Genomic DNA, 18,379 nt, shown 5'->3' on the forward strand with positions numbered 1-18,379 from the left:
GGGCTTATCCCATCAACATCGTCCCCAGATGGGATAAAAAATTTCCTTGGGTTCTAAATCATCGAGGCATGATCTGAAAAAGAACAAAGAAAGATCAGAGAAAATTCCAAAACTTCAATTCACAAAGAAGGATCAGAGGAAATTCCAAAACTTCAATTCCAAGATTAAAAGTAGAATACCAAGAAAGTGAAATATTCCTAAATTCCTTGTAGCCTCTCTATTATAAGTGTGACGCACTACACACCCCTAAAAGAGACCCTACTAGACTCAATTTTGTGGACTCTCAATTGACAATAAACCTAAACCTTGATACAAAATTGACATAAACCAAACCAGGGCCTTGTCGTAATAGGCATCCCAAGTCCAACCAGGATTAAAGACCACCCTTTTTACCCAACCCAACTGACCTATGCATATCCTGAGTTGGATGAATTTTGAAGAGATAACAAGACAGCATTTAGCATAATCCAAGAGTCTAGGATAGTCCTATATCTATAACTACCCAAATGAGTCCAACTATCTGATACCCAACCGATAACCAATACCAACCAAACCATAATCAAACCAATAACCATATGATTTCCATAATAATTATATATAATCCTAAAATAAAAAGGATGGAACATTGAGAAATTTAGTCCTACGGTATCAACTCCAATAGCAAAGCTAACACTAATACCGATCCTGCTCATTGATTTGATAAAATCCATGATAAAATCCATGACACTAATTGATTTGATTTTGATATTTGTTGGACTTATTTGGGTAGTCATAGATATAATAAATATCAACACATGAACATAACTATAATCAGGATAGATGAATATATGATAAAATCCATAAAAATAACTAAAGTAAAGAAAGAAAAACCTAAATTGAAGTGTTTACCAGAATCCCTCCAACTTTTGAAGTCTTCCAAGGTGTTTAGCTTCATGCACAAGTGTCCTATTTATAGGAGGACAAAACTAGCTGAAAATGGCATGCCTCTATATCGCTCATCTTATTGCGGTACCTAGGGTGTGCGACTTTCCCTAATAGTAATTGCACACTATTTTTAGTCCATTAGGTATCCCCTAAGGTGGGGAACGCTCCCCATTGCAATGTCTTGGTAGAGTGACGCACCAAGGACTCCCAAAGTGTCATTTTTACATCAAGACTTGTCCCGTGCTATTTTCCATCCAAACCAAGCCCTATGTTGCTGTTCAATTGATTTATAGATTGTGTATCATCCATAAAGCATCATCATAATCTCACTAAGAATCCTATAGCATCAAATACCACAAATTAGATCTCAAAATAACATAATATCCAAGATGGTGAACTAGAAACTTAAGCTAAGAATGATAGTTTTGTTGTTTTATCTTTAACTTAGTTTTGACTCTTGACTTGATTCAATTACATTTTAAAAACTATAAAACATTTTTCCACACATAATTACAAAATAATACCATTAGTAAATCATTACATACACTAGAGTCCACCGGGATCAATTAGATCAACACATAACTCAAGCTAGTAACACTAGTTTTCTCATTTAAACTCTAAGTGACCAATTTTAGTCCTAACTTGTTTGAAAAACACCTTAAACATTGTAATCAAGTAATTTAACCCTTAGATGCTCATTTATATAATTATTAACCCATAAAGAATACAAGAAGTCATCAAAACAAAGCTAAATATGTAAGACCCCGCAAAATCTTAATCTTAATTCAGTCCATTTATGCTTGTTAAGGGGGGAGGGTTCCCATACTTAGAAGGTTCTAACTAAGTTCCCAGACTTAGCCTATTATTGATCTTTGAAAGTTGGCAATCTCATTCGCCACCTTAACTTTCTTTAATGGTCCATATTTTTATAAATTCATAATCAGAGAGGTCCATAGGTGGTCTCGGACAAGTTTTGGATTTTTTGGACCACATTTAACCATATTTGGAAGCCATAAATTGTGGACTAATGTGATATTGGCATGCCACATCACCAATCACGTTGGTCAATAATAGTATTGATGCACAGTTTCAGTCATTAAATGTCTATGTTTTTAAGGGCAAAAGGATTAATTTCCCACCCCTATATAAGTTTTAAACATGGTATTTATCCCTAATTCAACAAAAATATAGTGTCTCTCTCAAGATTATCTCAAGAACAAGGTAGAATTTACAATTAAGGATTCAAATTCAATACTTAAATTCAGGAATCTCTCCATCAATCTTCATATAATCAAGAACTAAGGTATACGTAGTGTTAATTCATGGATTTATTTCATCTATGAAGCCCAAGAATCAAATTTTAAACTATGAATTCTAATATTCATGTTATGGGTTAATTATGTTCATGTGGTTGTTGTTGTATGATTTCCCAAGTTGGAATCTTTTTTTGTTTTATGAAACTATGTTAGAATACAAGTTCAAAATAATGAACTTAGTTGGTTATGGTGTGTTAATTTGATGATTTTGCCTATTCCCTAAGTGGTGCATGTAAGGCATTTGATAAAATTCCTAAGAGAATAGAAATTATGCATTATAGCTTAATTATGACCCAATGATAAATACATGTTTTACCTTATATTCAAATGACTCTCATGCTATTGATGTGCATTGTAGATAGTTGTTGGAATGCTCATGATGTTAGAGTATAAAATTATGACATTGAGTATATGCAATACTACCATATACAAGATTATGATAACCATGTGATTCATGAAATCCCCAATTTATTGTATGATGAATTATTGATATTAGTCATGTGTTCAAGAAGTGTCAAGTCCTATCAGTTTCATGCTATCGAGTCCTGGAGGTACCTGCACCCGATAATTTAGTTGTGTGCCTAGGGCCAGTGTTAGTTTCCCACGATACTCACAGTCAATCCGTGATCAGTAGAACTCAGTCAGTTATGACTCAGGAAAATTTAGTAAATTCAGTATCAGTCGAGTAATCTCAGTACTCTCAGTCAGTTATCAGATCCTAATAGTATTTCATCAGTCAACGAAACTCAATAAAATCAGTCCAGTTCAGTTCATTTAATCATGTTTAGTGTCTATTTAGATGGGAGTAGGATTCAGCACCGAGTGAATCCAAAGATGAGGAACACACACTTCCAGATAAGGGTATGATTCTTACAAGCAATCTTTGCATTCCAGAACTATATAGCCAGCATAGGTTGAGACACCAACACTGTTAGTTGAGGGTTGATGAGGTGTATTAAAACTATCAGATGAGGGTCCCACCATTCTCTTTTAGGGACACTACCAGATGAGGGTCACTCACAGCTTGTCTTTACCAGTGGCGCAGGATTGACACCCTCTAATTGGGGGTATAGATTAGACCCCAACTCAGCCATAATATCTTATTAGGGGAATTTCGGTTAAATGTCTACTTCCCACAGTCTAAATTTTAGATTCAATCTCAGTAATAGAACTCAGTTCAGTTCTATAGTTTTAAGACTATCAGATACAGTCGCCTAACTTAGTATAGAACTCAGCTATTTCCATCAGAACCAGGACTGTCAGATATAGTCACCCAGTAATAGTATATTAATGATGAAAAAATTATGTTACCAGTATTCAAATTTTAGGAATTTCAGATACAGTCAATCAGACCAGTTCTTTATAATTAGAACTGCTAGAAATAGTTAGTCCTTTATCTATAATATAACATCAGTCCCTCCATATTCAGTAGACTAAGTTATCTAAACCAATAAACTCAGATATCATGAACTCAGTACCCAGTGACAGTATGACCTCAGTTACAGTTTACGTATTCTTGCATGTATTCTCACGTTCATGCTATTTGGTCAGTTAGTATTGTTCATACATATGAACCTCATGCAATCAGCCTACCTCACTTGTATACTAGTACATTAACTTGTACTGACATATTTACGCTATGGTGTTTTATACCATAGGTTTAGAAGCACGAGATCCCAAGCATCCTTAATAGAACAGACGTTCAGCAGCAAGACTAACAGTGAGTCCTCATCATTCGAGAATAGCATGATTATTTTATTACTTTATTATTTCATTAGTTTAGAGTTAGTTGGGGACATATCCCATCAACTCCATAGTTTTCAGATAGTTTAGAGGCTTTCAGACTATAGTATGTTTCAGACAGTTTATTTCAGTTTTGGGTATTATTATACCCCACTACAGATATTGTTTTATACTCAGTACTAGTTTAGCTTTGAACCTTATGGCCTTACATTTTATATTCCACATATTTATAATATATTATTTAGTGATCAGTTATGAATATTAGTCATGGGTTAGATTGTGGTCCCTTGGGGTCATAAGCCCGTATAGCATTTTGGGTGTCAGATTTGAGGCGTTACAAACTTGGTATTAGAGGCTAAGGTTCAATAGTGTCCTAGGAAGTCTAAAAAGTCATATCTAGTAGTCTTCTGCATAGGTGTTTTGTACACCACACTTATGGATAGGAGGCTATGAGATATTTTAGGAACAGTTTCCCCTCTTTTAGTATTCATATCATGCCAGTGAGCATGAGCTCAAATTTAACTCTCAGTCTAATCTTCTCTCCCTTTTATTATAGAATATGTCTCCCAAAAGGACTAATGAAAGGAAAATTGAGAATCAATCAGCACCTCCGCCTGTTCAAAAAGATTTCCTGGGTGAGCATGTCTTTCATAGTGAATTCAGAATCGACTCTCTTACTTTATCTTATTCAGTATTAGCTCAGAACAATCAGCAGGTTGTTGTCCCACCCAGGCTTATGATTTATGCCCAACAAATTGAGGTGGGAAAGCATAGAAAGAGAAAAAGAAAGATAGAAAATAAGAGCGCGAGAATAGTTAATCTTAATTTTGCTCAGCCTAAGTCAGAGGGTAGTAACTATTATCAATTCCGCCTAAAGTCTTCAATTCCAAGTCCTTCCTCAGTTATTGTTCTGGTACCTAAATTCAGAGATAGGGCGCCAGGTCCTAAACCTCAAGGCGGTGTTAGCAGTGCCCGAACCTGTCCCTGTTATCAGACTTATGGCAAATATCATAAGGGTATATGTAAAACTGATAGTGATGTGTGTTACGGGTATGGCAAGTCAAGTAACAGAGTCTGATACTATCCTAAGGATGGTCCACAAAGCCAGTATAACCATTCCTCAGCTTAGTTCGATCGCCCTAATCAGCAGATGCCACCTCCAGTGCCACTAGTGGGCAATTCCCAAACAAACTATATGCTCTTTAGTCTCGACAAGATCAAGAAAATTCTCCTGATGTGGTCACTAGTACGTTACCGATCTTTCACTTGCATGTTTATGCTTTGCTAAATCCAAGAGCCTTTTTGTCCGTTGTTATTCCTTATATAGAAGTTGATTTCGGAGTCAGTCCCAAAATTCTAGTAGAACCCTTCGTAGTCTCTACCCCAATGGGTAAAACTATCATAGCCCGACAGGTATACAGGAACTGTCCGGTTATGGTATCTCAGAAAGTCACTTTAGTAGACTTAGTTGAATTACAGATAATTGATTTTGATGTCATTCTTGGCATGGATTGGCTTCATTCCTGCTATGACACAGTCAACTTCAGAAACAAAATTGTCCAGTTTTAGTTTGCGAATAAACCTATCCTAGAGTGGAGAGGTAGTACTTCAGTGTTTAAAGGTTAGCTTATTTCCTACCTTGGGGCATAGAAAATGGTATCTAAGGGATGTTTCTATCATCTTGTTCGAGTTAAGGACTCTAGTTCTAAAACTCACAGTTTCGAATCAATCCCAATAGTGAATGAATATTTAGATGTTTTCTTTTTCGAAGATCTTCCAGGAATTCCTCCTAAAAGGGAATTAGACTTCGGCATAGACCTTCTTCCAGATACTCAACCTATATCTATTCCTCCATATAGAATGGCACCAGTAGAACTCAGAGAATTGAAAGAATAGTTGAAGGATCTCCTAGTTAAGGGATTCATTAGAACCAATATGTCCCTATAGGGTGCACCAGTCTTATTCGTGCGCAAGAAAAATAGTCCTCTCAAAATATGTATAGACTACCGTCAGCTCAACAAGGTCACAGTTAATAAAAAGTATCCACTTCCCAAAGTCGATGACTTATTCGATTAACTTTAGGGTGCCAGCTATTTCTCTAAGTTAGACCTCAGATCAGGGTATCAGTAGCTCAGACTCAGAGAATATGACATTTTAAAGATGGCTGTCAGAACTTAGTATGACTACTTTAAATTCTTAGTCATGTCCTTTGGTTTTATCCACACACCCGCAGCCTTCATAGACTTGATGAATCGAGTGTTCAACTATTACTAGGACACGTTCATCATAGTATTCATAGATGACATTCTTTTCTATTCTCACAGTGTGTGTGATCTTATAGACCTTCTCAGAATATCAAAACCCATCAGTTATCATGATATTTATTCATGTCCTATATGCCAGCTCTATGACCATCACTTATATTAATTCATGTTAGTTAAAACTCATGTACAGTCCTAATTCCTAGAATAAGGAGTTCCAGTTGACTCACTGTGATAAATCATGTCCCATAAGTACAAAACTTCAAACTCAGGTTATGATCTCATGACTCATACACTCATGTCATGCTTTAAAGTATGCCTAGCTCACATGACACATGCTTCACTACTTATGTTCAGTCGAACTCAGATTTATGTCACGAATACCCTTAATTAATATCCCTCGATGAATCTGTGTTGATGTTCTATCCCTAAGCCTTAGTTACCACATCAGTTCAGTAATCTATATTCAGTAAAGGGCTCAGGTAGTCCTACAGGACCATGTCTTTATGTTATTAGTTACTTAGCCATCAGAATTCAGTAATCCCATACCATTCTAAACCTCATATATAGAAAACCATCATTCAATATCAGTTACAGTCTTAGTTATGGTTACAAACATCAGTCATTCAATTAATCAGATAAGTTAGTATATTTATGCATTCGTGCTTAGAACCAACGTAAATCTTTTTAGTAGTCTTAGTTACAGTGCATAAGGATTAGTCACTTTGTCTTAGATGATGTTTCATAGGCCTTGTCTCCTAATACAAGAATCCTAGCCATATAGCGATCTTCTATTCTGATGTCTTACTCCAGCCAGACCAAGATTCGCTTTCTCCCTACTATCACTAGAACACTATAGAAAGAATGTCATATAAATGCTTCAGTTGAGTATAAGTTTTCAGCATGAGTTAGTCTGTAAAGCCGGTAAGTCAGTTTAGCAATCATACAGACAAGTTCAGATGGTGTGATTTCCCTATCTTTCCATCTAATCGCACTATTCAGAATCTCATAAATGTGATCATTCTAAGATGGACCAACTAGCTAGTGTCATGTTTAACTTGGCTCATGTATCATGCCTTAGTTTCAAATTCCAAGTATTCAGTCATGATTCAATCCATAGGTGCCTCGTCCATCGCCTCAGTTTTCCTCAAAATCTCAACAAAGTAAGTTTAGTATTCTTCAAGGGACATAGTGTCCCAAGGGGGATATATACAATAATTCCCCAAATATCCATGACTTAGACATGCCACTCTCTCTTCTTGTAATAAATCCAGTTTCAGATAAGGGATACTCGTAAGTTAGCCCTCAAAACTCTGACCTCAGTTGTAAGCCACGTATTCAAGATGCTCAGTTTAGATCATGATATGCAGCTCAAGTGTCACATTAATCTAAGACTCACTAGCATTTTTTTAGTTTAAGGTAATAGTTTTCCTTGAACTCATTCAGTTTCCTGATCAGGTTTCAGTTATAAATGCGGTATTCAGTTCCATGTTCAGATTCCCATCACAAGCTTGGTATCAAATACCATTGCATATTCAATCATGCATTCATGTGTCAGTTCAGTCATATAATCATGCATCAGATATGCATTCTCATGGTGAGAAGCTCTACTTATCAGAAATCTCAGTCAAGTATTCATGAACCAGTACTCATGTATCAAATATGCATGTTCAGTATGATACATTTAGTTTATCAGTCATGCCAGTCGTGCAATCATATTTCAGTTATTCATGTCCTATGTGTACTTTAGTCTATCTTTTCTCCTTTCTCAGTCAGTCTCATTCAAGGATGAATGTTTCCAAGAGAGAGATATTGTAAGACCCCAAAATATTCTAAGCTTAATTCAGTCCATTTATGCTTGTTAAGGGGGGATCCCATACTTAGAAGGTTCTAACTAAGTTCCTAGATTTAGCCTATTATTGGCCTTCAAAAGTTGGCAATGTTATTTCACTACCTTAACTTCCTTTAATGGTTTGTATTTTTGTTAATTCATGATCAGAGAGGTCCATAGGTGGTCCCAGACAAGTGTAGGATTTTTCAGACCACATTTAGACCATGTTTGGAAGCCCAAAACATCAAATAGCATCGATGCCCAATTTCAATCATCAAATATCTACATTTTTAAGGGCAAAAGGGTCAATTTTCCACCCCTATATAAGTCTAAAACATGGGATTTAGCCCCAATTCAACCAAAATATAGTGTCTCTCTCAAGTTTCTCTGAAGAACAAGTTAGGGATTTCAATAAAGGATTCAAATTCAATACTCAAATTCAAGAATCTCTCCATCAATCTTCGTATAATCAAGAACTAAGGTATGCATAGTATTCATTCATGGACTCTTTTCGTCCATGAAGCCCAAGAATTAAGTTTTAAACTATGAATTCTGATATTCATGTTATGGGTTGATTATGTTCATGTGGTTGTTGTTTTTCGATTTCCCAAGTTGGAATCTTTATTTGTTTTATGAAACTATGTTAGCATGCAAGTTGAAAATTATGAACTCAGATAGTTATGGTGTGTTAATTTGATGATTTTTCTATTCCCTAAGTGGTGCATGTAAGGTGTTTGATAAAATGCCTACGAGAATAGAAATTATGCATTATAGCTTAATTGTGACCCAAATGATAAATACATGTTTAACCCTTATGTTCATATGACTCCCATGCTATTGATGTGCATTGTAGATGGTTGTTGGAATGCTCATGATGTTAGAGTATTAAATTACAATAGAGTATATGCAATACTACCATGTACAAGATTATGATAACCATATGCTTCATGAAATCCCCAACTTATTGTATGATGAATTGTTGATATTGGTCATGTGTTTAAGAAGTGTCAAGTTTTGTCAGTTTCATGCTATCGAGTCCTGGAGGTAATTTTACCCAGCAATTTAGTTGTGTGCTTAGAGCCAGTGGCAGTTTCCCACGATACTCACAGTCAATCCATGATCAGTAGAACTTAATCATTCATGTGACTCAGGAAAATCCAGTAAATTCAGTATCAGCCTAGTAATCTCAGTTCTCCCAGTCATTCATCAGATCTCAATAGTATTTCATCAGTCAAAAAACTCAATGAACTCAGTATAGTTTAGTTCAGTTAATCATGTTCAGCATCTATTCAGATGGGCGTAGGATTCAGCACCCAGTGAACCTAAGGATGGGGAACACACACTGCCAGATCAAGGTGTGATTCTTAGAAGCAATCCTTACATTCCAGAACTATGTAGCTAGCATAGGACAAGATATCAACACTATCAGTTGAGGGTCGATGAGGTGGATTAACACTTTTAGATTAGGGTCCCACCGTTCTCTTTTGGGGACACTGCCAGATGAGGGTCACTCACAGCTTTTCCTTACCAGTGGCTCGATATTAACACCCTTCCAATTGGGTTACATATTGGACCCCAACTCAGCTATAATAGCTTATTAGGGGTATTTCAGTTAAATGACTACTTCCCACAACCTCAGTTTTGAATCTAGTCTGAGTAATAGAACTCGGTTCATTCTACAGTTTTAGGACTATCAGATACAGTCGCTCAGCTCAGTACGAAACTCAGCTAGTTCCATCAGAACCAGGACCGTTAGATATATTCACCCAGTAATAGTATATTAATTATGCAAAAATAATGTTACCTGTATTCATATTTCAGGACTGTCAAATATAGTTAATCAGACCAGTTCTTCATAATTAGAACTATCAGAAACAGTTAGTCCTTTATCTGTAATATAACATCAGTCCCTCTATATTTAGTAAACTCAGTTATCCGTACTAGTAAACTCAAATGTCAGCAACTCAGTACCCAGTGACAGTATGATCTCAGTTACAGTTTACATATTCTTGCATGTATTCTCACGTTCATGTTATTTGGTTAGTTAGTATTGTTCATGCATATGAACCCCATGTATTCACCCTACCACACTTGCATAGCAGTACATTCAATCGTACTGATGCATTTGCGCTATGGTATTTTATACCATAGGTTTAGAAGCACGAGATCCAAAGCATCCTTAGTAAATCAGACGTTCAGCAGCCGGACTAACAATGATCCTCATCATTAGAGGATATCATGATTATTTTATTACTTTATTATTTTAGTAGTTCAGAGTTAGTTAGGGACATGCCCAATCAACTCCATAGTTTTCAGATAGTTTAGAGGCTTTCAGACTACAGTATGTTTTGGATAGTTTATTTTAGTTTTAGGTATTGTTATACCCCACTACAGACATTATTTTATACTCATTACTAGTTCAGTTTTGAACCTTATGGCCTTACAACTTATATTCCACATATTTATAATATATTATTTAGTGCTCAGTTACAGATATCAATCATGGGTTATCTTGTGGTCCTTTGGGGTCATGAGCACCGTGTAGCATTTAGGGTGTCAAATTCGAGGAGTTACAAAATAAAACTAGATTACAACTCTGAAGTGCATAAATCTACCTCAGATCATCACTCCACACTTAAAGCCTTGTTCTTCCTTGAAAAAATCTTTACTATAAGCATCATAATCATAGAATACTCCACACTTATACTAAAAGAAAGACACTCAAGCTAGTACTACAATGACAACACAGAATGTAAGTCTTTATACTAAGCACGTTATATATAACTGGAAGTTCAAGAACACTACTCCAAAACATCGTAGCCTCAATAATTGACTCACCATGTTGGAAAACTCTTACATATTGCTCGATCAAAGACATCATACAAATAACCCAACTATCATTAAACATATGCCTTCACTACAAGAGAGTTACCCATAACCACTCACATAGATGCAATTTATCATAAAATAGGTATAAGAATCAAATTACGCTCCCTGTCAGAAAGGATTCACAAGGTACACAAGATGAACCATAGACTTTCCCTTAGTAATATCAGAGTAATAAAGCTTATGATTAAATAGGTCTATAAGGGTTGTAATGTAGGCTAAGGGACGAGTAGGAACGATATTGGCAAAGAATAGTTACTATCTTCCCTAAGTGATTTAATACATCATTCAATTCACATGTACCAACCAATTTCCACCACTTCTGTCTGCCCATATCTTTTGTTTTCCCCTTCTTATTAAGATTACTCACATATAATATAGGAGAGAGTATTGTCTATTAATACATGATTTAATTTTTTAGTACAAATTCCTTTCAAACCCATCCTTAACATATCAATTGTACACATCAATAACTATTACTTTAGGGCTTCAATTTCACCTTTTCCTATTTGAGTTTCAAACTTCTTAACTCAATTGAATTTTAACTAAATTGCTTAGGAGCTTTGGATCAAATTACAATCAATTAAAGAAAGGATTAGGCTACATATTAGGCTACCAAAGAAAATAAACTAAAGGCTCAATGGGTTTAACTAGGATTATGCACAAGGAAAGGTAAAAGAGGGTATGAAACATGACTGTCAAAGAAATGCCTATATAATCTCCTAAACCCACACTCTTTATTTCCTTTTGCATCACAACAGTCAAGTTCTAGACATAAAGTTTAACAAGGAATACACAAAACCTCTCACACACATGGTAGATTCTCAACTCAAGCAGGACTATCATAGACTCTCAACAAAACAATAGCATTAATTCAAAAAATTAAGCCAACAAGTACAAGAGTCATAAAATAGAGCCTATGAGTCTCAAAAGTAGTAACTAACACCATCAAAATGCTCTTTATATTCAAAAGCACTTGCATCATGCAAACACATATAGCACCAACAAGAACATCTTACTTATTCTAACACAAAAAAAAATTAAAATTACTACTATCCCATGGGAATTCCCCCACACCACACTTAAAAATCTACTTTGTCCCCAAAGTATACTTAAAGGTAGAGATAGAAATAATCTCTGATGTCTTTAGGCCGAGCTAGTAGCATCTTTAAACATCAAGAGGGTTCGCGAACCCGACACTTAGTCTTCGCCATGCTCCTTCGCTCAGGTTTCTGGTACTCAGACTTCCCATCAATTTGTGACCCAACAAAAACAAAAACTACATGAAGTAAAAACTAAAATACTAAAAATAAAACCTACCTTAACTTGGGTTTCATCCCAAGAAACACCCGATCTAGTGTCACGGCACGACCCACATCAACTTTTTCCTCTACCTTGAGGATATTAATTTCACCTCTAACCTCGTATCCATTTTCTTGCTTTGCTCATAGGGTGGTGGTACAAAAATGATGGAACCGAGTAATGGATAGTGCATGTTAAACCACTCAACCTTGATATGAGGCATGTTTTTGTGTTGTTTGTCTGGCGCAAATTTAAGAATACAAGATTTTTATTCCTTATCTTCACACGCATCTACTATTCAGATGACTTCACAGACATGTCATCATCTAAATATAACATATAAAAGGTCTTTGAATGGGACCCAACCAATCCCACTTCTAAATTTACACACTCCACAACAAACTCACTCTTATTTACTTTCTCAATGTCAGTCTCAAAAAATTCTTGTGGATGAAATTGTTTTGTCTTCTCCATAGATAGGCTAGTATCCACCTCATCTTGTGAAGGTCCCAACCACATGCATCCATTGAAATCTGGAAAAAATACTCTCCCTATGGGGTCCTCCACAAAAATAACAAAAATCATCATCACTCAAAAACCATCTATCCCAGGCTGACATATCAAGAAATGTGATTAAAAAAAGTAAAAGAAACTAAAAATAAAAAAGTACTAAACTATGTACAACTCAATATAGATAAACTAAAAATAAGATAGTTTCCTATTTACAAGTCCCTGGTAATAGCGCCAAAAACTTGTTGCGCCCAAGATCACAAACAAGTGTATGCGGTCTTATCAAGTAATACATTAGCCTTAAATAAAGATTAATATCAATCTCTCAAAGACTTGTGTTGACAACTATCCAATTATAGTTCACTATTGAGATTAATTTAGTGCAAACATAGCCAAAAGAAATTATGGGTTATAAAAGAAAAGTAAAGTAAATAATGCGGTAAAGTAAAGTGCTTGGACAATCAATTAGGAGAAACCCAGGTTCAAGGGTCTGCAAACAATTATACAATGCTATTAAACTTCATTTATTATGTTACTTATCTTGGTTATTGATTCACGAGGTTGATATTATGATTATGGTCTCTCGATCCTCTAATCACCTATCTTACTTAGACCCAAAACTACATCACTGAGCGGGGATGTGAGAGCTAATCTAAATGTATTTACAGTTCATCCTATAATGAACCAAATAGGGTAAATATGTATATTCCTATCCTAAGTGCAAATTACAACTTTGTTCTATAGAAAATTATAATCCTACTCTATTTATTCCCACATACTATCTTCTTATTCCTCCTCTCAGACCCACAAGTTGACTATCTGATAAACAATCAAAACCAAATCAATTCATCATAATAGTATTCATGTTCTTGGTCTTAACTCCAGAAAGGAGGCTTTTAGCCGCTCATGGACATAACTGTAATTATGATAAATGAATACATGATAAAATACATAATCAAACTAAAATAAAGAAATAAAAACCTTAATTGAAGTTATTTCCATTCTACCTCCAAGCTTTCAAGTCGTCCAAGTCGTTTAGCATCATGCATAAGTGTCCTATTTATATTAGCTAAAAATGGCATGCCTCCATGTCGTGCCTCTTATCACGGTACCTATTGTGTGGGAGGAACCCTAATAGTGGATGTACAATTTTTTGGTCTCCTATTAATCCCCCAAGGTGTGGAACACTCCCCATAGTAGTGTCTTAGGTCCGAGACACACCAAGGACTCCCAAAGTGTCATTTTTACGTCAAGACTTGTCCCGTGCTATTGTACATCCATTCTAAGCCTTATGGTGTTGTTTGAAATTGATTTACAACCTTTGTATCATCTATATATCATAATGATAATATAACCAATCATCCTATATCATCAAAAACCATGAATTAGAGCTCAAAACAACACAACATCCAAGATGCTGAACTAGAAACTTAAGCTAAGAATGTTACTTTTGTCCTTTTGATCTTTAACTTAGTTTTTACTCTTGGATTGATTCAATTGAACTTTAAAAAATATAAAAAAAAATTTCCACACACAATCATACTATTAGGAACTCATTAAATACACCATAGTCCATAGGGGTCAACTAGAACAACACATAGCTCAAGCTATTAACACTAGTTTTCCCGCCAAAACTCTAAGTGACCAATTTTAGTTGTAACTTATTTGAAAAACACCTAATCGTTGTAATAAATTACTTTAACATTTAAATTCTCATTTATATAATTATTAAAATATTAAAAACACAATAAGTCCTCAAAATAAAGCTAAATAAGCCTGAATTACTACTCTGACGTGCATAAATCCACCTCAGATCACTAATGAAGTCACTCCTAAATCTAGCTGAAATTCAATGGTTGCATTATTGCCAGTAGTGGCACTAGGTTTTAGATAAATGGGTTTGGTCGTGTTTTGGGAAAGGGTTGAACTAGATAGGTATGTTCAGGTAGGGTTAAAAGGGGGCAAACAGATAACTTAAATTGAAATTGGCAGTAGGGGTACAATTGCAATTGGCCTGATGGTATGACGAACAACAAACTTAACTAATAAAAGAAAGAAGAGGGATAATTTCTTGCCTTTTTTTAATTATTACCCATTTATACCTGACCTAATTGGAAAAAAAAAAATTTATCTCTTTTTTACTCAGTTATCACCCCAGTTTGACTAAATAAGATCATCATTAGGACCATGTGGTTATGACCGAATAAAAGAGGGATTTGTGTTTTTTTATTGGTTCGAGTCTAAAATAAAGGGGTGAGAGTAATCTTTGATAGTACATTTTTGGAATCATAAAACCAACTATGGGATATATTTTTAACAAAGTAAATGTAGATCCGTCAATGAAGGTGTATTTGCTCTAAACCACAAAACTGAGGGTGTACTAAAATATGTCATGATGCGTGTCCTTTTTCATAATTTGAAGTACCTTTTAAAAATATTTTCCAGACACAATCTACTTATCAATTTGTAATGCCCTGAGTTTGTTCCCCAGATGCTACACAGTGCTTATGAACCCAAAGGACCATAATTTAACCCATGACTCATATTTGTTTTGAGCACTGAAACATGATACTGTAATAAATGCAAAAAAATAGGATGAAATGCCATAAGGTTCAAAAAATCTGAAACATTGATAAATTATATTGTCTGAAATAACAATTTGTAAAATTGAACACTATCTAAAAACTAGTCTAAAAAGCCTCTAACTGAAACTGTCTAAAAGTGGAGTTGATGGGACAATCCCCCAACTAAATCCATCTACTGAAATACTGAGTCTATTGAAATAATGATATAAAATAATATCCTCAAATGATGAGGACTCACTGATAATCTATTATTGTTGGCTGAATCTGAGTCTATCTATACGTGGTTGGGAACCTGAGCATCCGAACCTATGATATAAGATATCATAGTTCAAAGAAAGATTATACATCAGTACATGGAATGTACTGGTATTCTAGATGGGGTAAGGCTGAATGCAAGGGTTCATATGCATGAACAATAACTGACTGTATGATATAGAGTAACTGAACATGAGAGTACATAAATAACTAACACTGCTATAAATATTGAGTATGCACTAATATGAATATAAATAAATAATGTGACTAAGCTTGTCTAAAGCTAACTCTTGAGTTCTGATACTGAGTAACAGGTATTTGAAGTTACTGATAACTAAGTTACTGATACTGATTGACTATATCTGACAGTTCTAATTCTGTAGAACTGAACTGAGTTCTATTTTAAAGACTGAAATTGAGACTGTGGGAGGTAATTATCAAATCGACATGCCCCAAATAAGATAACGGAGTTGGGGTCCAACCTATGACACCAGTTGGAAGGGTGTCAGTACTGTTTCATGGGTAAAGACATTGAAGAGTTACCCTCATCTGGTAGGCACTCTAATGAGAATGGTGGAACCCTCATCTGGCAGGTTAAAACACCTCATCAACCCTCAACTAGTAGGTTTGATGTCTCAACCTACGCTGACTACGTATTTATAGAATGTAAGGATTGCTTCTAAGGATCACACCCTCTACTGGCAGGTAATCCCCCATGCTTAAGTTCACTCGATGCTGAATCCTACTCCTAACTTAAAGACACTGAACTGAGTTCTATAACCGACTTAGTCCTACTAAGTTCTATAACTAACTGAGAGTGCTACTGATCATGACATGACTGAGATTCTGTAACTGATTCTGGCTCTAGGTAAATAACTAAATTGTCGGGTATTAAATACCCCCAGGACTCAATAGCATAAAAGAAAAGCATAGCAAAATCTTGAAATACAAAACACTGTAGACTTGTCCATAATTCATTTATAAAGATATTTTATCAAACACTTGTAATGCATTAACTTGTACATGAATGAGGAATATATGCTTTTATGTTATAATGGAACTATTTCATTCACATAGGCATTTTATCAAACACATGGAGAGGCATAACTGAATCATTAAATCATAAACACTCAGGGTTAACATGATTTCAATAATCATCTTGCAAATTGAAGGGTTTATCATGAAGATCATGTAATTCAACACATACAATAATTAATTTCATCAAAGCATGTAATTTAATCATGGACTTAAACCCAACAATAACATAAATATGAATTCAATTCAATTCAAGCATGGAAGTTCATAATTCAACAATCTTGTATTTTGAAAATGGATTCGTGGACACTATGGGTGAAAGGAACCCATAGATGTTACCTAAAAAACCTTAAATTGTGAGTTTCTTGAAGTTCTTGGTGAACCCCTTTAGATTGCTCTTATTTTCTTGAAGCTAGGGTTTTGTAGTTTTGAGAGCGAAAGCTTTTAATTTGGGGATAAATTGAGTGAGTAATGACTTAAAATGTTTTTAGGGATTAAATCCTGTATCTGGGCATGTTAAAATCATGGGAAAAGATTGTTTTAGCCCTGGACAAACGTTTAATTCCTGTCAAAATTTTCTGAAATAGGCACCTGGTGCAACGCGGTGCAATCGCACCGTGTCTCACAAAATTACCAACTAGGAAAATGCATGGTGGCGCGACATGGTGGTATCGCGTTGCCACTTCGGTTGGGACCGAAAAGTTCACCACAATGCGGTAAAATTACATTGATACACTAGAAATGGATAATTATGAAAATAAGTTGTGGTACAATGCTCTGGTACCTCATGGGAAACTGATAATTGCCATTTTGACATTCTCTGCGATGTGCTATAGGCCTAAATGACGGTGTTTAACAGCTAAAACTTAAAATAGTCATAACTTCTTACCCAGTTATTGGATTTAGGAAAATTTTATATCGTTGAAAAGCTAATTAAATTTCCTAAGCAATGGCAGGCTCTAAACTGAAAAATACGAAGTGTTTCAAAAATTTCATATTGGATAACTCATGAACTGAGAGTTAGGTTAAGCTTGATAAATATGGGGTATTACAATATCTCCCCCTTGGGAACATTCTTCCCTAAATAAGATTGATTAAGCTCAGACGTTGATAGACTGAGTTTACACACTGAACATGCATATCTGATGCATGGCTACATGAATGAACTACTGACAAGTAGAGCTCTTACATTGAACATGCATATCTGACGCATGGAATTTATGACTGAAGCTATTGATAAGCTGAGTGTTCATACTAAACATGCATATCTGATGCATGAGTACATGAGTGAACTGATTCATGAATACATCACTGGATATGCAATGGTATAGATACCAAGTTATAATTATAGTTGAACATGGAACTGAGTAATACTAAGGAAGACTGTTACCTTAAGCTCGATTGAGGTTGTAGAGAAGAGGAGAGAATACTTGGTCTGCTTACCTTCATTTTGTTCCTAAGTAGCTTCCTCAATAGACTAATTCCGCCAAAGAACTTTGACTAAGGGAACTTCTTTATTCCTCAGTCCGCGAATCTGATGATCGAGTATGTAGACAAGAACCTCTTCAAAAGAGAGATCATTCTAAATATTTACATCCTCTAAGGGAACTATGAATGCTAGGTAACCAATACATTTCTTTAGCAAGGAGACGTGGAATACTGGAAGCGCTGAGGCTAGATCTGAAGAAAACTCAAGCTTATAAGCTACCTTCCAAAATAACTAAGAATTCT

General features: G+C 35.3%; 1 protein-coding gene across 8 annotated transcripts in view; it reads left to right on the plus strand.

The window, feature by feature from the left end:
• LOC107847471 overlaps positions 1–18,379 on the plus strand; it is a 71,794-nt gene that overhangs the window by 14,340 nt on the left and 39,075 nt on the right. For all 8 annotated transcript variants that reach the window (XR_001667522.2, XR_007046964.1, XR_001667521.2 and 5 more), the window contains exon 2: positions 3,899–3,960. Coding sequence is in view for 2 of the 8 variants with exons in the window: in XM_047399173.1 (XP_047255129.1) it covers positions 3,899–3,960 (62 nt within the window). In the remaining 6 variants the exon portion in view is untranslated. The remainder of the gene's footprint in view (positions 1–3,898; positions 3,961–18,379) is intronic.

The sequence above is a fragment of the Capsicum annuum genome, chromosome 11 (genome assembly GCF_002878395.1).
Source record: "Capsicum annuum cultivar UCD-10X-F1 chromosome 11, UCD10Xv1.1, whole genome shotgun sequence".
Lineage (NCBI taxonomy): Eukaryota > Viridiplantae > Streptophyta > Magnoliopsida > Solanales > Solanaceae > Capsicum > Capsicum annuum.